Consider the following 21847-nt stretch of genomic DNA (forward strand, 5'->3'; position numbering starts at 1 on the left):
TCAGGTCTCCTGCAACTAGCTCTATGACAGCTCACCAGGTGAGGTCACTGTCTTCTGTAGGTAGAGGGGCAGGCAATGACCTGTGGGAGCAATCATTGAATCAAATGTCTTATTATTTTTTCCCCTGTTAGGGTTTGACTCCTTGATATTACTGTTTCTGTTCTATTGAAAAATGTGTTTAATTGAAAACCAGGATTTTTTTTGTAGGTTAATAAATGTAGAAATTAAGGATATAGTTGTGGTTTGGGGAGGAGAGGGGGGGGGGGGCACTAGAACTTTTCTCATACATGGTGCTAGTAGACCTGGGACAGACCTTGTTTACCAGATTTCTGTAATCCTGAATTGCTACAGCAAAGTAGATATAAATGCGCTATACTCCATATATTTACTTAACAGCTGTAAGTAAATGTTATGGTGAGATTGTGTTCATTGTTTTACACTTTGTTTTAAGAAGTTATCCATTGTCTCATCTCTTCTCCCCAGGTACTGCCACAAACACTATGATTACACCAAGGATGGTAATAAAGATGTAAGTGTGCTTTTTTTTATGTTAGAACTGCAAAAATTATGAGAAAGGTCAGTGATGCCTGCAGATAGTGATGCAGGGAACCTGGCGAATTCATCCAATCAAGACTGACTACTTGGCTCATATATTATTTTCCTAGGGCATCAACAGAAAATCGTTCTTAATCTGTCATTAGCAGAGGACATTGTATCTCCACAAGGATTGCTGATTCTTCAGATGTGTCCACATACATCTATCCTCAAATCTCTCCAAATAGCTCCATTGAGCATTTTACCGATTTTGCAATTTAAGGGTGCCAACACACTACTTAGTATACTACAAGCGCACTAAGGGCCGCATTCAATTAACAGCGATATTATCGCACCCGCTATAATATCGCCGATTTTTTGGGCGATATTATCTCCTTCAGCGATAATTTATCGCCGATTTTTCATGTAAAAATGGAGAAAACTTTTCTCCATTTTTAAAAAGGTGGAAAATGTGCAAAATCCCTATTTTTGTGTAAAAATGTGGGGATTTCTTACAGAACCCTTTGGACAGCTCCCCTAATGATACTTTGGCAATTTTTTTTTTTCGTAAATTGCGTACTTTGGTGAAAACCGACCGCTGAAATTTTGGACAAAATTATTATTTTTTTCGTGAAAAATGCATTTAATGTATTGTAGCTGGTATTTTGAAGGGACATAAAGATGTGCCAAGTGTTAAACATCATACGTGGCTGGCGCAGGCGTTTTTTTTGCGGTTTTAAAAAAAAAAAACACCTGCGCCAGCCACGTGCGATGTTTAAAACAATTTACACATTTTTTTTTTTTTTTGCTAAATTATCATTAGGGGGGCTGTCCAAAGGGTTCTGTAAGAAATCCCCACATTTTTACCCAAAAATAGGGATTTTGCTAAAAAATTTGTTACCTGCCCTAGGCTGGAGAAAAGCTTTCTCCAGTTTCTAGGTGAAAAACGGCTGTTTTTACTGTCGTTGGTGAAATCGTGCGCAAATCGGCTGATCGCGGCCAATATGTATCGGCCAATTCGCAAACGACGGCAAAAACGGCCGATATCGCCTCTGATTGAATACGGCCCTAAGATGCAAAACCGATGAAAAAAGGTAAAACTGCAAAAGAGTGACCTGCGCAATGCATCGTTATGTATGTAATCTGTGACTTTATACCGGTTCCTTTGCTACAAAATGACTAATGCTAAGTAGTTAGCACACTACAAGCGGAGTAAGGAGCAAAATTGAGGAAAAAAGTATGCAGACTGTTTACAAAGGCAAAAGACATATCCAGTACGGGTGACCCGCGCCATACATCTTATGCCTTATTCCTTTGCGCCTTAAAATTTCTATTCTAAGTACCTAGCACACTGTATACAAACTGAGACGTATAATTAAGGAGTAATTAGCAAATCTGAGAAAACTGTGCACAGCGCAGGAATCCCACCAGGTCTCTCCCACCATATGGCACATAAAGGATGAGTATGAGGACACTTCTGTATGGTAAAATAGAAAAAAAGTCAGTGTGACAAGTCAGCGATTTAAGACCTTATTGTGATTTGTAGGCTGCGCTGTATGTGGCCATATCTAACGTATTTTAGCTAACTGTGCAAGCGCAGTAGTGAATAAAAGCATCTCTGTGTATCTCTGGGCAATTCTACAGAGTTACAGATCTCGGCCTTTCTCTCAGTCCGTGAAGTGGGTATTTCTGGGTGGTAATTAGACAGTAACAATGTGGATACACGCAAAAGAACTGTCTCGTGGTAGTGTCATGGGAATGTAGCCAGAGTTCGGGCCTAATCGGAGTAGTGTGTATGCCAAGGGGACGCCTGTATCAGTTGGAGCTAGTGCACCCAGCATGGGATAAGTGTGAGGGCCAAAACTAAGAAAACCAGTCGGCACATGAAGACGTCCGCATAGCCGCATTGGTATATGGTTGCAGCGTTCGTTTGGACTTTGAGTACGACTAAATCATATATGTGTATTTTGTGTATGTTTATTTGGAAATATCCTATAAATGCAAACTTTAGTCTGTAAAAGAAAACCAGCAACTTCCTGTGCTGTATGTGCTCCTCTTATACATACAGAACAGAACAGTGCGGACTGCTAGACGTAACACTCTAGATGCCTAATGCCGCTAATTATATAATGTGCGGTTATGGAAGAAGAATGTCTTACTGATAATTTCATGCTGTTTGGTGGCCTAAATGCAGATTTCTGTGTCTGTGCTACAGGTCTATTTGTCACTGATCAAGATGTACCTCTGTCCACCTGATGCTCACTGCCTGGGCCCCATTAAGTTTAAGTTGGATGAGCCAAAACCAAACATTGCTGCTGTATTGGCAGTCTTGGAGCAGCATCATGGAAAATTGAACACGACTAAGGTAAAAAGAAAGCCAGACACAAGGCACATATAAACGTACTTGGCTTTGTCAATTTCAATATTGCTGGTGTATGGTTCAGATATTTCCCCATACTTCATGAGAACCTACTACTCAAGTAGACTCATAATCTATAAACAGTTTAAGAGAAAAAGATCCTTTTTATATTATACCTGTAGAGGATTTGTCACGTAGACCAGACATACTATAGCCTATTACAGAGTGTCACACGGTGCCTATTACTCCCATTAGTCTCTGGTAGCTACCCAATACAAAATCCTGTTATCAGGTGTTTGCTGAGCAGCAGCTCATAGCAGACATCAGCCCCAGAAACGGATTGCTTCAGGACACCAATCTCACGTGCTTCTCTAATGGCATTGTAAAGCATTGATGTAACATATCACACCACTGGTCTACCTCCTATGTGGTCTACAGTATGTTGAGGCACTAGCATAAAACAACCAAACTGGTTGCTACTGGGAGAAAAAACGCTTAGCTGGGGCAGTGATCAGGCACACACTGGCCAAGCCGCTAGTCCTGAGAGATTGGGTTAGCGAAGGTAGAATTGTGAGAGATAAGCCTGAATAAAGGAGCAAGCAAAACCAGACTAATCAAAGCAATAGCAAAGTGACACAATTCTAACAGTGGTTATGCTGCATACAGGGGAGATCTCTTTGTCCTAATTGGCTTGATATTAGGCAAAATGCTGATTGTAGTAAATAAGAGAGTGTGCAGTTGTCAGTGATGACTGTGCACTGACCCCAGTCATCTGTAGCTGGTACTGTGGTGGATCCACAAATGGAGGAGCAGGAGACCCCAATTGTCAGCCCATCAATGTTCTAGCCTCTGCCTAATGTTATCAATGATCTATATCTGCCATATTGTCAGGTGGAAAGGAGTAACACTCTTATACAAACAGAAAATCCAATGCCTTCCTATTTAGAAGTATCACTACTCTGACGGCTCAGACAGATTCATTAACTCTCTTGTTCAACATTTATAATAAATCATGTACACTTTTCATGACCAGATATATGGGGTATATGGGGCAGAAGCTAAGCCAAAGGTTCCATTATATTCTTTAAGTGTTCTAATCTTTCCTTGAGGTAGAGAATGTGTTATATACCAGGCAGTATATAGCTCATAATGCTCACAGATCAGTTATGTGGGAGCCATTTGTATGAATATTTTAAACCAGAGTTTCCTAAACTCTGTCCTCAAGACACCTTAGCAGTTCTGGGTTTTAAGGATATACATGGTATAATCAGACTGACTGAGGTACTAATTAAGTCACCTGTGCTAAAGCATGGATATATTTAAAACCTGGACTGGTAGGGTGCCTTGAGGACAGAGTTTGGGAAACCCTGTTTTAAGCATAGGAATCAATATCACCTCGCGCCCCCTCTCACTATTAGAAACTTCTTACATTTCTGGAGGATATCCCTTGCTCATATATCTTGACTGATATCTCTCTTGTTGCGAGTCCCCTACAAGTTATGTGTCCAAGGGCCTTCACAAACCTTAAACTGGCCTTGAATCTCCCAATGTATATAAGGAGAACTTCAGTCACAGATTTTATTCCAAGAAATGACAAGCATATAATAAGTGAGAGCACAGCTTAAATGTTCAGCGGATGCAAATCAAAGATGTATCTGGTCAACTTACAAGACTAATATACTAGACCAGGGGTGGGGAACCTTTTTTCTGCAGAGGGACATTTTGATATATATAACATTATTTGCGGACATCTGTGTGATGTCACATGCGGGCAGGGCCACAATCCCCGGTTATTATAGCAATGCCGGGAGCATCCTAAGGATGCTCCGTGGAGCTTTATGGGCAGCGGTGTGACCATCTGAAGCATCCTAAGGACACGCCAGGCGGCACTGCTGCATAGAATCTGGCTGCAGTGTGCCATTCTAGGCACCCTACTAGCCAGATGAGGCTAGCAGAAAAAAGCTCAGAGGGCCAGACCAAACGATCCCGCGAGCCTTATACGGCCCCCGGGCCTGAGGTTCCCCATCCCTGTACTAGACTGATATATTTATGCTTTCTGGTGGATACATTTTGTAAGTGAAAAATATATCTAACATTTTTTCTTTTTTTTTTTTTTAGCAGTGAGACAGATATTGATGCAGATTCGGCAAAGTGTTTTTCTGTGTAGAATACGTAATTTTGTACTGCGCATGTACTGAAGTGTTTCTATAAATAAGCAGATTCCATCACGTCTTGAAGAGGCAGAACAGGGAGGGTGCAAGCATAGGCAGAGTACAGGAAGGACGCACATGCATCATACGTAGCAATTTTCCAATGGTCCTTTCTGGCATAGTCCCAGAGAGCGAAACTCACTGATTGTGTCATAGCGGTCCTCCCTCTGCTATCCAAAGCTGCAAATCACGGCATTGTACAGAGGCAGATGGGGCCACGATTCAATAATGCAATGCTTCATCCAAGCCCCTTGGGCCACCCACTTCACTTGGGAAGTACCTGGTATTCAGCACACTGGCCAACTCTATTTGGAGTCCGGGAGAAGGGTTGGGTATGAAATATTGGCAGTCGGGATGCCAGCTGTCAAAATTAGCTAACCCTCTCCTTTTAACCTTCTAGCCCTACTTTTATGCACCCTAACCTACCCTGCACTCTAACCCTCCCCATTAGTGCCAAAACCTAATTCCTCCTGAGGTGCCTAAACCTCACCCCCTGTCCGTAGCCTAACCCTAACCTCCCCCGTGACGCCTACACCTAACCCTCCATCCTGTTTTTAGGGGCATTTTCCACCTGTGTTTCTTACATAAATCTTGTCCAATGTTACATCAGTCCCTATGTATTACAGCAGCATATATGCATTGGAACACATTTGTTTACTTGCCTCTTACTCACATACGTAGTGCATTATTATTATGGCATAGTCGTGCCCTTATATTAAGGCTGAATCGAAAAAAACTGCATTCTCCTATAGAGAATTATGGAGAGGGGGGCATGGTGTTTAAGGGACTAAAACTGAAAAGCTATTGGAGATACCCAGCTGAAATTTGGCATGGACGGGTAGAACTGTCCCTTGGTGCTGTATGCCAAATTTCAGGGAAAAATAAATAAAAAATGAAGACTTTGGAACAGTTTTTTCTGACACACTCAGGACCACTTTACTGTAGTAGTCTGAGGGATTGTTGGGAAGGCATAACTCGGGGCAGAGGGCGAATTTAGGCTTGAGGTTTGATTTATTAGGTAGCTATTGTTCCAGGGTAGGGCCTTTTGGTTCAGGTAATTGAGAAAGTTGCAGTTTTTAAACTATTACCTCACAAATGCCCCATTGTAGAGATAGGGAGCTTCAACTTGCTGCGCAGCCTGCCTCCAGCAGTGTACTCACTGTGGCTTCACTTGGATGCACAAAGATGACTGCCCTTTGCGAGTGGTAGCGGAGGTGGAACCTGGGGGAAGGAATCGGGCGTTAGCTGCGGCCGGGACCTGGAGAGGTAGTGGGCGTTTGCGACGGGACCCGTCAACAGTGCGGGCTGCGGGACCCATCAGCGGAGGTGCTGCATTGGCGGCAGGCCTGGATCCGAGAGGATTCGGTCCCTGCCAGCCATTCTGCAGAGTCCACCTTAGCCCCATTTTTGAGAGTAACACAAGATTTTTTGTGCAGACAGATGCTGGCTCGGATCCTGGGAGATCCATGACATCTGCATCTGTGTATAAATAAACACAGAAGCACGGATAGATCAGCGAGATCCATCTGTGTTTCTGTGTTTAAAAAATTAAAACCTGTGTTAAAAAAATAGGGTGCCCTCCCCCCACCCACCCACCCCAAAGGAATAACCAGCCCCGGGTTTCGTAGACCCAGTACTGGTTGTGCTAAATACAGGGGACAAAAGACGTAGGAGTCCCTTGTATTAAGCTCAACCAGCACTGGGCTCTGAGCTGGTTCTGGAAATATAGGGTTTTCTTCTTCGGGTTCCATAGGGTGAACAGGATCTACCTTGCGGTATGTAGTTGGATTACATCTAATGCACCAAACAGCAAAAACTTTGGAGCGCCCAGCATGCACTTGTCCTCCTCCCTATATACCCCGCCCCCAGCCTCAGGCATTCAGTTATTTGTTTGGTGCGCGGCAAGACCAGTTGCACCTGTTATGCAGCAGGACTGCCTAGGCAGTCTTAAGTTTTTTACTTTTATGATTTACCTTAGTTTTTTTGAACTTCTGAGTTTAGCGGTACCAGGCATCAACTCTTGCACCGTGACTCCTACCTCCGCCAACGCCGAAATAGCAGCACCGCTGTATGCCCTGAGGTTCTTGGCAGGCCTCAGCGTGGCTTGGCTAGTGGCTCTCGCTGAGACCAGGGACTGCGGTCGGGTCATGGAGATGGCAGGTAAGTGATTCTTCTAGGGGAATCGTGCGTGAAGCAGTCCCCTGCCTCCGGTGTTGAGACGCATCGGAGGCAGCTGCAGGTGAAGGCCTCATGTAACGTATCCTCACTAAGGCGGCCGGGGCCATATTGTCTGTCGCCGGGGACGGGTGGTAAGACACACTAGAGCGCACTAGTCAACATCTTGCTGCCGAGAGTTCAGCGTACACGGCCGTTAAAATCGCAACTTAAGGCAGATAGGCGCTCCCACGGCTGCTCCTTCTCCCAGATGCAAACTTCCGAGTACGGATTCCCGCGTCTGGCTTGTTATATTTGACCACCTCGTGTGTGAGATGCTCGCAGTTGGCGTTTGTGTGTTTACTGCTGGAGGTAGTCTCAGAGGTTTTGGTCTGTCTCTCTATATACCTCTCCCTTAGGTTTGGAATATAGTGTACTGTATATCCTACCATTACCCCTCCAGGGCTGGTCAGTTGATTCAGAGTCTATATTGCGTTAGCAAATATACGTATTTATGCATTGTATGTGACTATAATGCTAGCTGCTGTGTTTATTCTGCCTGTTTTCTCTAAACTGTAAGTTATATCTATCACTGTTTCTCCTCATCCCCCTGAAGGTGTGCGGGGTGTTTTCATTGATAAGTCACATTGCATTTATACTGTATACCTTATACCATTTGTACATGTCTAAAGGTAAGTGTGAGAAGGATGAACTGCCAGTGCTAAGATCATGTAAGTCCTGTGCTGCAGGCTTGTCTGAGCAGGTTGTTAACTAGGATAAATTGTGAAGTACTGTTGTAACAGCTACCTGGTATCTCCGGTACATCTGCACCAGCACTAGAGCCATCTGAGTGGCCACTTGGTTTCTGGTTTTGTCGCAGTTTGTGGACAAAGCCGCAGAAGCACGGGCTTCGGCTGCAGTGCCTCATGCTATGGGGTGTTCACAGCATTTGTGTCCTTCTATGTCTAAGCACCCCATGAATTCCTGTTGGGTTTATTCTACTGCACACTCTAGTCAGAGTATGCCGCCGTCTACAGTCTCTCCGCAGGCAGATAGACCAGTAGTGGTAATGCAGGGGCATAGGAGAGGTGTTCATCACCCATGGCCTTTTAGAGTCTAACTCTGCCTTCTCATCAGACTCTGATATCAGAGTTCTGGGCCTGTCTTAGTGAAAGAAGACCATCAGTCCCCTTGTAGGGAAGTCCCCGCTTTGGTAAGAGTGGTTAGATCTGTCCTCAGTAGAGGAAAGAGGAGGTTTTACTGACATCTAGAGATCCAGTCTTTAGACGTCAGAAGATGACTAAGGATTATTTCTTCTTCAAGGTCCATAGGGGGTCCACAGGGTTGACCTTGGGGGTACAGGTTGGGAACCAAATCCAGGCACCTTGCAGTTAAAGCTTTCAGCTCCCAGGATGCACTGGGTCCACTCTCCCTATAACCCCGACCCCAAGCCAGAGGCACCTCAGTTTAAGTTGTTGCCCGGCCGGAGTCGGGTTACCATTTGCGCAGGGGGGCTGATTAGCAGCCCCTAAGCTTATTTTAATTTTATGAGTTTCAAGTTTATTTTTACTTTTGACTCTTCAGAGCAGCAGAGTCAGACTGTCCAATAGCACGTCCAAGCTGCCGCTCCGTCACCCCGCCGGCGGTGAGACGTCAGTACAGATCTGGGGGTCCCCAGAGTCTGTGCTATCTGGACTCTGCTGGCGCCCAGGGCTGCTGTTGGATCGACGGGGAACAGGTAAGATCGCGGGTCACACTTGGGGTGATCCGCACATTTATGCAGTCCGATGCCTTCGGTCTCTGTGGACAGACCGGAGGCGCTGGCAGTGGCTGCCGGCCCCCCCCATACACCGTGTGTCAACTAGACCACCAGGGACTTGAAGATCGGCAGCGGGAGCCGGCGTCCCGGGGGTTAATAGCCAGCCAGGGGAGGCAGCCTTCCTTGTTGTGACGGCTCCTTCCTCAGCTCAATGCGCCTTTCAAGCCTGTAGTCTGGCGTCCCTGAGCTGCTTCCTCTGTGGGCCACACTTCCTCTGAGGTCTCCGGTGGCCATTTTACTATGATGGTGCAGCACAGAACTCCAAGGATGTCAGTTGGTCCAGTCCCCCTGGGTACCTCACCGTTTGGGTCAGTGTACACAGCGCTATAGCCTCCCCAGACACTGAATCTGGGCAGTTGATTATGTAGTGCCTTTTGCAGTATATTATGTAATGTTTATGTATATACATTTCTGCATTGTATGTAACTTATGCTAGCTCTGACTGTCTGTGCTTTCTTCTCTCACCTGTCAGTATAGATCTATCCCTTTTCTTTACAATCTGCTCTAAACAGGTGTACTTAGGGTGGTTCTGAGACCTGACATGTTAATATTGTGAGGATTGTCGCATACTGCTACGTGCTGCACGTTGCCATATTTTAGATGGAACTGTGTGTTGTATACGCTGATAATGGGTCCCTGCAGCTAATCTTAGCGCCAGTCAGGACCAGTGTAGCGCTGCTTGATATTTCCACAATGATTGCTAGTCACATATGTCTGACCAGGAAATAGAGCACGATACTGCACCCATTTTTTGCTATCCTGCAAGTCGTGTGCTGCAGGTGTGAGTACGGAGGATTTGACTCAGGAAGGGTTATGTATTAGGTGCCGGGCCCCTTAAAAGATCACCTTGGATGGTTTGTTCCTCAAGACCCTGGCTTCCATTGCGGATCGCCTGGCGGCCCCAATAGTAGTAACCCGCTTGGGGTTACCTTAACATTGCTACCCTTCCCTCTCAGGGTATCTCGCAGTTCTTGCACTTTAACCCTGTGACACAGGCTGTCGCTCCCTACCAGGGTTTTTCACAGTACATGCAATTCCCTCAGGTACCACAACAGTCTGTCATTTCCCTTGCAGGGATTACCACAACGGCCACCCTGGGTGGATGTTGTTTTCAAAGAAACACAAGAATGCTTAATATATGCCCTGTGGTATCTCCCCAGTCTGTACGGCAGTCTAACACAGTTAGTCAGCCTAGGGTGATCCGGATAATGTATCGGACTCCTATTCCTCTCACACGGGGGGGGGAGCCTAAATCAAGTATTATTATCCCTGCTTGGGTGCTGGTGGTCAGTTCCATCCTAGTTATAGAGGATGTCAAACTGGCACCTAAATCATATCACCCTCAGTTTAAGCATTAAAGTGTTTTCGGCTGTGTTCCCCTTCTCTGACCAGCGGATGGATCGCATGGCGGGAGTCTGGGTTTCGCCAGATAAGAAGTATCATAAAAGCGTCTGGCCTCATGTTTCCCATTCCCTGAGGGCCATTACAAGTAATAGGATTCACCTTGTTTGGTGGATTTTCATGTTACTCATCTGATTAAGAGCGCTATTACACCTCCCATTCCTGCTCGGACAGATTCTACGGATCCATAGGAGGTAACTTTGCCTGAAATCAATATACTCGCTTTCAGGGGCTGTTGCCCGTCCAACCATGGCTATAGCATGGTTGGCTAATGCTATTGAGGCATTTGTGGAGTTTGTTCCCTCAAAAACTTCTGGGGATCAGATGTCTTTTGTTGCTCACACAAAAAATGCAGTTTCATATGTTGGAGTAACTACATTGGATGCCAGTCTCCTAACTTCAGGGTTTCGGCCGCGACTGTATCCGCCACCATACCCTATGGCTGCTCTCATGGAAGGCAGAGGTGGTCTCCAAGATGGGCCTTAAAATGGATACCCTATATTGGAGAGATCTTGTTTGGTCCTGACCTTGACAAGATTGTAGCAACGTTGGCAGTATCACTAACGGCAAAATTTCCGCCTTCAGCTACTCCCACTACAAGGCCTCGGACTAAATCTGTTAAGTCTTTTTGTCCTCAGGGACAGCCTAAAGGCCAGTCTTTTCCTAGGCTGTCGGGCTCCACGAGGGCAGCCATACCCGGTACCAAGCAGACCTGGACAATCCAGATGTCCTGCTTCTAAACCGAAGGATAAACCTTCAGCCTGATGGGACAGGCCTTCATCTGGGGGATCCCAGGATGAGATACTGATTTTTTTTTCAGTTCGCCCAGTGCAGGTGTCAAGTCACCATGGATGCTTGGGTGAGAGTTGAAGGGGGTACTCCCTCTCATTGCTCAGACGGCCTCCCCACATGTTTTGCTAACAGGCCCTTCTTCAGACCCGAACGAGGCCTTACAAATCCAGAAAGCTATACAATCCTTTCGGTAAGCAGGGGTATTTATGCCAGCCCCACTATCTCAGCGAGGGACTGGTTATTCTACTTTCTTTCTGGTGCAGAGGCCGAATGGTCCTCATTGGCCTATCCTCTATCTCAAATCCCTGAACGAACTCCTAAAAGTGCCTAGGCTCAGGAGGAAACCCCTACGCTCCTTCATCCGAGACTTGGAACCTGGGGACTTTATGGTATCGCTAAATATTCAGGACGCGTACCTATAAGCCCCTCTCATCAGCGTTAGCTCAGGTTTGCTGTGCCACAGCAACACTTCCAATTTTCGGGCTCTGCCCTTTGGACTGTCCACAGCCCCACCGGGGTTTACCAGATTTATGGTTTTTATGACAGCCCACCTGTTCGGGGTATCAGACTGCTCCAGTATCTGGACGGCCTCCTGCTCTTAGCAGGATCATCAAGATACTTTAAAGCCATTCCAAGTTAACCATTGCTTTCCTTCACAAGCACAAATGGTTATTCAACTGGGAAAAAGTCCTACCTGAATCCCTCACAGGCTATGATTCATCTGGGAGCCCTGCTGGATTCTCAGAATCGGAGAATCCTTCTGACGTCAGACAAGAACTCCACTAAAATACAAGTGCGCAAATGTCTCCACAGTCGACAAGTGTCATTATACTCTGTAATGCGGGTTCTGGAATCCAGGGTGTCTACCTTTGGAAGGGTGGAATATGCTCTGTTCCATTCCAGGCCTTTGCACAAACTGATCCTCTCCAGATGGAACGGGTTTCTCCATCGGATTACTGTCCAGACGATGATGCTCTCTCCGGATCTGTCTCTATCTGGGTGGCTATGGCCATCTCATCTAGGGTAATCCTTACATCGGACGCCAGTCTCTGGGGTGCAGTGAATGGTCCGCACTCATTTCGGGGCAGTTGGACGTCTGTTGATTCCGCCCTGCCAATCAACTTATTGGAACTTCAAGCTGTCTTGGGCCCTCGCTCTGGCCTAACACATACTTCACGGTAAACCTGTAAAGGTTCAGTCCGACAATGTCACAACAGTGGCTTACATCTAGGAGATACTCGTAGTTGGACAGCAGTGACAGGAATGTCACACATTCTGACATAGTCCGAGGGTCTCCTCCCGGCCATCTCTACAGTATTCATTCCGGGAGTTCTCTATTGGGAAGCGGACTTCCTCAGCCGTAACGACGTGCATCCCGGGGACTGGTCTCTTCTCCAAGAGAGAGGTTTCAACTCCTAGTGAGCAGAGGGGGCCTCCCAGAGGTGGTCCTCATGGTCTCCTGACTCTATCACACACTGCCGGTGTTAGAGTCCAGAACTAGAGGTACTTAAGCAACCTTCGGTAATGTGTTGTCAGTGAAGTGGACCTTCCACTTTGTGTACCTGTTTCCTCAGGTCTCCCTTCTTCCTTGAGGTCTTCGGAAGTTCAATTGAGACGGAGGTACTCTCCTGCTGGTGGCTCCAGATTGCCCCAGACTTCACTGGTACTTAGATTTTCTGAGTCTCTCCATCAACACTCCATTCTTGCTGCCTCAATATCCGGACCTGTTGTCTTAGGGTCCTTGCCTTTCCCTGGACCTGGATTGTTTGTCTTTGACTGCGTCCCTACTGTGGTCCTAGGGCTTCTCTGGCTCTGTCATTATCGGGATGTTTAGAGCGCGTAAGCCAGCTTTTGCTGGGATCTACCACAGAATGTGGCATACATAATTCTTATGGTATCGTATCTGTTGCTACGATCCTCAGGTGTTTAGGATTTCCAGTTCTGGCATTCCTTCCAGCTGGCTTGGGTCTCCGAGGTTAACTGCAGATTCAGCACTCTCACAGAGTGAGATTGCTGTCACTCACAAAATGGTGGAGCTGCTAATTCACAGAATTTTGTGCTCATTGGAACACACACATGCAGTCTATGCAACTGAGGTCTGAGCAGAAGATAGAGCTGGGCAGATGGTATAAGAGTGGTGTGGATGGGGGGGGAGACAGAATGGCATGGATAGGGGGAAGATTAAGCAGCAGAGATGGGTGGAGACCAAAGTCATTCAGGTGGGTGGAAAACAGTGGTGCGGATGGGGGGGGACAAAGTGATGCAGATGCGTAGAAAAGTATTGCGGATGGGGGAAGACAGCGTGGATGTGGGGGGAGACAGAGTGGCACGGTTTGGGGGAATAGAGCGATGTGTATGTAGTGGTACAGAGTGGCATGGACCTGGGAAGACAGAGCAGCACGGATGGGTTTTGACAGATTGGTGCGGATGAGAGAATACAGACTAGCACAAATGGGAGCACACACAACAGTAGGGATTGGGGAAAACAAATTGGGGTGGGGGGATAGACAGAGTGGCACGGTTGGGGGGAACAGAGTGGTGCGAAAAGATGAAGAAAGAGTGGAAAAGATGAGGGGAAGACAGGCTGGGGGAAAGGCAGTGGTGCAGATGTAAGAAGACAGGGCGGCGTGGATGAGGAAAGACAGATTGGTGCGGATGAAGGAATACAGACTAGCACAGTTGGGAGACCACACAGCAGTATGAATTGGAGAAGATAGAGCAGCATGGAGGCGTATAGGAGAAGAAAGTGTACATGCATAGACATAGTATAATAGTTTTAGCAATTAGGGAGCTGAATTTGTATTCTAAATTAGATAGATGTTTGGAGTGAGAAGGATGTTACAACCTAGTTGGATTGTTGTGGTGACCGAATGGGAAGATTGTGGGCTCTGAGTGGGGTATGTGTGCCACATAATGCTCAGACCACAGTTGCATAGACTGCATGTGTGTATTACAATGAGCACACAATTCTGTGAATTAGCAGCTCCACCATTTTGTGAGTGACGGCAATCTCACTCTGAGAGTGCTGAATCTGCAGTTAACCACAGGGTGTGATGGCATACCATATCTGTATTGCGCAAGGAACACGTCCATTAAGACATCGGCCATAATTATAGTAATTTCATTCCTTTTTTTAGTTTGAGTGGCACAAATTCAGTAGGTTTTGTGAAATTTCCGATCAGGTCTAAGAAGCAATAACGGGATATGTGAAACCGTAAGGTTTTTGATCTATGGAATTAACTTTATATTTCTCTTACATGTTATGTGCTGGAGGGCAATCAGCAACATTTTATACTGTAATCGTTAGTCTGGAACATTTATAACCAGCTGGTCTCCAGGTCCTCCAGCCAGTAGGTAAAGAGAGATCTCTTGATTTAACACTGATCCTTTTACTTCTTTTCTGTCACTTCTGCAATGATGAATCCTAATGTTAGCATATGTAATGAGCTATATCTATAGAAGGGATGTAGTCATCCCCACCGCTGGGGTCCTGTACCCAAACCCTATAGAATTATCACAATGAGCTCATTCCATGTGATAGAAGGCAGAAAATAGAAATGTATGTAACAGTACATATGGCAGCATGTCCCTACAGAGCTCTGTACATTATGTCGATGTGGTCGTGATGTCGACACTGAACATGATATTAATATGAGCCTAATGCTAACACAAATGTTGCCGTTTTCCAGGTGTCATCATTTGTGATGGTAACATTTTAGCCATGCTGACGACATAACTGTTGAAATTCTGGTGTCAATATTATGAATGTCAACTTCATGATTGCATCCTCCCTACAATGTGTCTCGCTGGACCATATAGAAAGTAAAAGATTGCAGTCTGTTTTAGGTCTCTATGTCACAATTTTATATTAATACTTCTACTCTGTCACAGGAAAACTAGTCATAAAATAACATTTTTGTACATGTTGCACTGATAAATATGGTTTCTTTTCTCCATATGACTAAAGCATGAGTCACATTTTTACTAGTACGTTAAGTCACTGTCCGGAATGTCAGAATTGTACAATTAAACATTGTGATGTTTCACAGCCACCTTCCAGTACATGGAGTTCTTAAAATTATGGCAATGACCAAACCTACAGTAATTAGCTACGATTCCTCCAGCAATAATTAGACCACATGCCCATATAAGCTATCCGGGGCATATCTATAATGGGGGCAGGGTGTGCCGTCCACACAGGTCCCAGGGTCCAGGGGGGCCCACACCGCACACCCTGCACCCATTTAGTCTTATACTCACCTGTCCGAAGTGCTGCTCCAGCGCTGCAGAGCAGCAAATACCACTGTGAAAATGGCAGCGGCCATTTTCCCGGTGACTTGCGCATGCGCGATACTGATGTCCCCAGGAAAACAGCGCAGGTGCCATTCTCCTGGAGACGCGCGCATGTGCAATAGGTTCTGGCACTAAGCCAGAATCTACTGGCAATGTTGCACCGTGGGCCCGCACTGAGTCTGCACACGGGCCCCATCCTCTCTTAAAACGCCCCTGTAAGCTATCCTAATATAAACCAGGCATTCCACCTGTACAGATACCAGTTAGTGATTTTTGAATATTTTGATTGCCTACAGGCCATAGACCTCCTACCCGTAAACACGCAGATTAAAGACATTCAGATCTTCCTGGAGAAAGTGCTGGAGGAGAATGCTCAGAGGAAGCGGTTTAACCAAGTTCTGAAGAATCTTCTACATGCTGAATTCTTGCGGGTAAGTCTTCTATTAGGACTTGGAAATCATGGATTTGAACGTGAAATGACCGAAAAGATTGCGTTTTTGTATTTTTTATTAACATGACTGTAGCAAAAATAGTTATTGGTAGTGGTTGGGACTGAAATAGTTAGATCCACCTATAGCTAAATATTTTGTTTTGTGGGATATACTCTTTACTGCACATGCGCTTTTGTGGGGTATACTCTTTACTGAACTCTTTGTTACTCAATTATAAACATTTGATATGTGGTGTGATAGGATCACTGGTAAAGTGGTCTGTGGCAGGTACATTTGTCCCAGATTCCTGTCTTATGTGTTTTAAACCCCCATGAGAAAGTCTGCAGTGTAGCAGGCTTGAGTCTCGGTTTTTTGAAAAGCCGGTTTGGGACCTGGGGGTTGTGGGTGAGAGGAGAGGGAGGGCTCCACCCACGGCCACTCCAGGTTTTGGGCCTTGCAGCCTGGTAACAGGCTTGTTAGGGTTTCCACCTGAGAGTGGCCAATATAAGCCTAGTTTGTTTAGGGCTGAGTGTCTCACCTGGGAGAGCAGGCAGGGAGTTTGCTCAGAGACACTTGAAAAACCTATCTGTAAGTGCTGTGCTGTGCCTTTGTTGCTGGTGAGGGCATTAGGCCCTGCCAGGTTCTGGTAGTGAGGGAACCACCTGTAAAGTTAGAGCCCAGCCAGGGCTAGGATTTATGTTTATGGTTTCTTTTTTGTTGTTTCTGTTTTGCACAATAAAAACTGGCGCCGACCAGCTTGTACTCGAATCCAGTCTGGCGTACTATTTCCCGGCTGCTGTGTGTGTAAGGAAGGAGTCCCCTACCCAGGAGAGGGACCCCCTAATCTGACTGTGTCACAATATGGTGGAGAATGCAGGCATTCACACACACTGAAGTTGCAGCAAGAGGAAAACTTTCCGTTTAAAAATTAAAGGCACAGACACCCAATTTGTGAGTGTGGAAATAACGCTGTGTCCTTGGAGTCCCATAGAGGAGGCGTCAGCCAAGGCTCAGAGAGGCAAGGTTCAGCTTCCAACCTACACCCCAGGACAAAATGGAGGACATTATTAAGGCCTTGCTCCAAGCTACAGCAGCTCAGCAGGAATCTACCAGGGCTCAGCAGGAATCTACCAGGGCTCAGCAGGAATCTACCAGGGCTCAGCAGGAATCTACCAGGGCTCAGCAGGAATCTACCAGGGCTCAGCAGGAATCTACCAGGGCTCAGCAGGAATCTACCAGGGCTCAGCAGGAATCTACCAGGGTGCAACTGTTGGCCTTGGAGACAGCCCGGAGGCAACAACAGTTCGCCATCGAGGAAACCCGCCAGGCCTTAGCGGAAAACAGCCAGGCCATAAAAGAGGTGGTACAGCACTTGGTCGCCCGGCCCAGAGATGTTAATACTGGTCCTCCCACCACCACTCACTCCGTACGAGCCAGTCACTTCCTCCAAAAGAAGACTTCGGGCGATGATGTGGAGGCCTATCTCACCGCATTTGAAAGAACGGCCGAAAGGGAGAGTTGGCCCAAGGAGCAGTGGGCAAGTCTGGTGGCACCTTTTCTGTCTGGGGAGCCACAAAAGACCTATTACGACTTATGCCTGGCTGATGCCAAGGACTATAAAAAACTAAAACAAGAGATCCTAACTCGCTTGGGAGTCACCACCTTTGTTCGTGCCCAACGGGTCCACCGCTGGGAGTTCCATATGGACAGGCCTCCACGTTCACAGATGCATGACCTCGTCCATCTGTCCTCAAAATGGCTACAGCCCGAGACGCTGACGGGACCACAGATCGTGGAAAGGGTCGTGATGGACCGGTACCTGCGATCGTTACCTGCGACTCTGCGCAAGTGGGTGAGCCATGCAGACCCTAAGTCCACGGACCAGTTGGTCGAGCTGGTGGAGAGGTACGTGGCGGCTGAGGAGCTGATGAGTATGCCCCACCGAGCCCCGATGGCGCACCGGCGAACTCCCACAGACACTGGTAAGACTGTTCCAGGGGAGAAGGGTGCTGGGCGGTGGAATGTACCTAAGACTGAGGGTGTAGAACCTGGAGACAGGCCTGCCAGGCCAGGAAGGTTCTTGCCCCGTAAACGACTAGACATTAATATGACTCAGTGTTTCCGATGTGGTGGCTTCGGCCATATTGCCGCTAATTGTTCACTTACAACTGAACCTATGCAATGTGATACTGCTCATGTCTACCGCAGGGGGTCTTTCTTTGCACAGGCAGCCTGTACGGCTGACCGGCAGGCTGAGACATATAAGCACATGTGTGTACTCACTGTAGATGGCAACCGAGTAGAGGCACTGTTAGACTCTGGTAGCTTGGTGACACTTATGAAAGCTGAGCTGGTGAACCCCTTGAGGCGCAGGGGGAAAACTGTTGGTGTGACCTGCATACATGGGGATACTCAATATTATGTTACTGCCGAGGGGAACATCGAGACACCATGTGGTTCTGCTATAGTTTCTGTGGGTTTGGTGCATGGTCTGATGTACGATGCAATATTGGGGAGAGACTTTGCTCACTTCTGGAAGTTGTGGGAAAGCCGTTTTGTTCCAGAAGTGAACAACCCCGATCCATTTGAGAAGGTTGTCGATGTAGTGGAGGAGGGAGTTTCTTCTGAGTCAGAGTTATTCCCTTTTTCTACTATGATTGGTGAACTAGAGAATGCGGAGCGTGACGGTGGCCCGCCAACTGATGTGCCTCCCATTGAGGTGGGAAGTGTTGTTGGGCCAGTTGATCGTCTGCCTGATTTAGAGGTCAGAAGAGAGGTCTTTGCCATGGAGCAGTTGAATGACCCTACTTTGGTAAAAGCCAGGGGGAATGTAAAAGTAGTTGATGGTAAACCCGTAGACCCTGGTAGACCTTTGTCCTATCCCCACATGGCAATGTGTCAGGATTTGTTATATCAGGTGACTAAGAAGGGGGAAGATATTGTGGAACAACTAATAGTTCCCAAAGCCTACAGAAGAACAGTGTTGGATCTGGCCCATGGTCATATAACGGCAGGCCATCTAGGGGTAGAGAAAACCACTGAGCGAATAATGCAGAGGTTTTTCTGGCCCGGGCTTCATAAAGAGGTATCTGACTTTTGCGCATCCTGCCCTGAGTGTCAGTATCATGCTCCCAGGCCACATTTTAAGGGTCCACTAGTTCCATTGCCTATTATAGAGGTGCCGTTTGAAAGAATAGCAATGGATTTGGTTGGACCCTTAATGAAGTCTGCCAGGGGACACCAGTATATTCTGGTCATAATGGATTACGCTACCAGGTACCCGGAAGCGATCCCGTTGCGCAATACGTCAACCAAGACCATTGCCAGAGAGCTAGTTCATGTCTTTAGCAGGCTGGGTATACCTAAGGAGATACTAACTGACAAGGGTACACCGTTTATGTCAAAAGTCATGAAAGAGTTATGCCGCCTGTTCAAAATTGAACAGTTAAGAACTTCGGTTTATCACCCCCAAACCGATGGGCTGGTCGAGAGGTTTAACAAGACGTTAAAACACATGCTTAGGAAAGTGGTCGACAAGGATGGTAGGGATTGGGATTACTTATTGCCGTATTTATTGTTGGCCATAAGAGAGGTTCCCCAGTCCTCCACCGGGTTTTCACCCTTCGACTTGTTGTATGGGAGACACCCAAGGGGGTTACTAGACATTGCCAAAGAGACATGGGAGGGGCAGTCTAGTCCTTACAAAACGGTGATTGAGCATGTTTCTCAAATGCAGGAGAGAATTGCTGCAGTAGTGCCGATAGTGAGAGAGCACCTGGAACAGGCTCAACAGGCACAGCAGAGGGTATACAACCGCAATGCTCGGTTACGCAGCTTTGCTCCTGGGGACAGAGTGTTAGTGTTGGTTCCCACTGTGGAAAATAAACTTTTGGCTAAATGGCAAGGGCCCTTTGAAATCTTAGAAAGAGTGGGACAGGTCAATTACAAAGTTTACCAGCCGGGGAAAAGAAAGCCGGAACAGATATACCATATAAAACTGTTAAAGCCCTGGAAAGATAGAACGGTACTGTCGGCCGTCCGAGCCCCTCCAGTAAATCAGGGGGCCCTTAGTTCCCGAAGTGACAGTGGCAAAATCCCTGTCGGCAATTCAACAACAAGAGGTCAAGGAGTTTCTGATCAGAAGTAGGGTGCTGTTCTCTGAGGTACCTGGGAAAACCTCGGTCATTAAACATGACATAATCACTGACCCAGGAGTTAAAGTTAATCTAAAGCCCTATAGGTTACCAGAAGCAGAAAGAGAATCGGTGTCGAAAGAAATTAAAAATATGCTAGAGTTAGGGGTTATTGAATAATCACATAGTGAATGGTCAAGTCCCATTGTGTTGATTCCAAAGCCCGACGGGAGTGTGCGTTTCTGCAATGACTTCCGAAAGTTGACCAGTGTTTCAAAATTCGATGCCTACCCGATGCCAAGAGTGGATGAACTGATTGAGAGACTAGGGACGGCGAGGTATTTAACCACTCTTGACCTAACCAAAGGGTATTGGCAAGTACCGTTAACCGAGAGCGCCAAACAAAAGACAGCTTTTTCAGCGCCAGAGGGCTTGTTTCAGTACAAGATGTTGCCCTTCGGGCTACATGGGGCACCTGCTACCTTCCAAAGAATGATGGACAGGATTCTAAGGCCCCATAGACGGTATGCGGCTGCTTATCTGGATGGCGTGGTCATTCATAGTCCTAATTGGCAGTCTCACTTACCCAGGGTACAAGCAGTGTTGGACTCCTTCTATAAGGCAGGTTTGACAGCCAACCCAAAAAAGTGTTGTCTAGGCATGGAGGAAGTAAAATATCTGGGATACACCATTGGCAGAGGCCTGATAAAGCCTCAGCTCAATAAGGTTGATGCCATACAAAACTGGCCACGGCCTCTGAATAAGAAGCAGGTGAGAGCCTTCTTGGGAATTACGGGGTACTACAGGAGATTTATACCCAACTTTGCCACCATGGCAGTCCCACTGACTGACCTGACCAAAGGCAAACAAAAAGTCATGGTAGAATGGAGTCCTGAGGCAGAAAAAGCTTTTCAGGAGTTGAAAGTAGCGTTGTGTTCCCAACCAGTCCTGATGACTCCTAATTTTGACAGGGAGTTCATAGTACAAACCGATGCATCAGAAGTTAGGTATAGGAGCGGTCCTGTCCCAGAACAAGGAGGGTGAGGAACACCCTATTTTCTATCTAAGCAGAAAGTTGAATGTACATGAGAGAAACTATGCCACAGTGGAGAAGGAGGCGTTGGCCATAAAGTGGGCGTTAGAGGCTCTCAGGTACTACTTGGTTGGAAGAAAGTTCAAATTGATCACTGACCATGCCCCTTTGAAGTGGATGTCCGAAAATAAGGACAGTAATGCGAGAATTACGAGATGGTTCTTGGCGTTACAAACTTTTACATTTTCAGTGGAACACAGGCCAGGAAGCCAGCTGGCCAATGCAGACGCGTTGTCACGCGTTCATTGTTTGGGGGCTTCAGTTGTTCCGCCCCACAGGTCGAAACAAAGGGGGGGGATATGTGATAGGATCACTGGTAAAGTGGTCTGTGGCAGGTACATTTGTCCCAGATTCCTGTCTTATGTGTTTTAAACCCCCAGGAGAAAGTCTGCAGTGTAGCAGGCTTGAGTCTCGGTTTTTTGAAAAGCCGGTTTGGGACCTGGGGGTTGTGGGTGAGAGGAGAGGGAGGGCTCCACCCACGGCCACTCCAGGTTTTGGGCCTTGCAGCCTGGTAAGGCTTGTTAGGGTTTCCACCTGAGAGTGGCCGATATAAGCCTAGTTTGTTTAGGGCTGAGTGTCTCATCTGGGAGAGCAGGCAGGGAGTTTGCTCAGAGACACTTGAAAAACC

General features: G+C 46.8%; 1 protein-coding gene across 1 annotated transcript in view; it reads left to right on the forward strand.

The window, feature by feature from the left end:
* Positions 1 to 21847, forward strand: part of VPS39 (VPS39 subunit of HOPS complex) — a 109894-nt gene that overhangs the window by 80107 nt on the left and 7940 nt on the right. The window contains exons 21-23 of the mRNA XM_088456590.1: positions 484 to 529; positions 2750 to 2899; positions 15859 to 15993. Coding sequence (XP_088312716.1) covers positions 484 to 529; positions 2750 to 2899; positions 15859 to 15993 — 331 coding nt within the window. The remainder of the gene's footprint in view (positions 1 to 483; positions 530 to 2749; positions 2900 to 15858; positions 15994 to 21847) is intronic.

The sequence above is a fragment of the Taudactylus pleione genome, unplaced genomic scaffold (assembly GCF_031769625.1).
Source record: "Taudactylus pleione unplaced genomic scaffold, aTauple2 ptg000707l, whole genome shotgun sequence".
Lineage (NCBI taxonomy): Eukaryota > Metazoa > Chordata > Amphibia > Anura > Myobatrachidae > Taudactylus > Taudactylus pleione.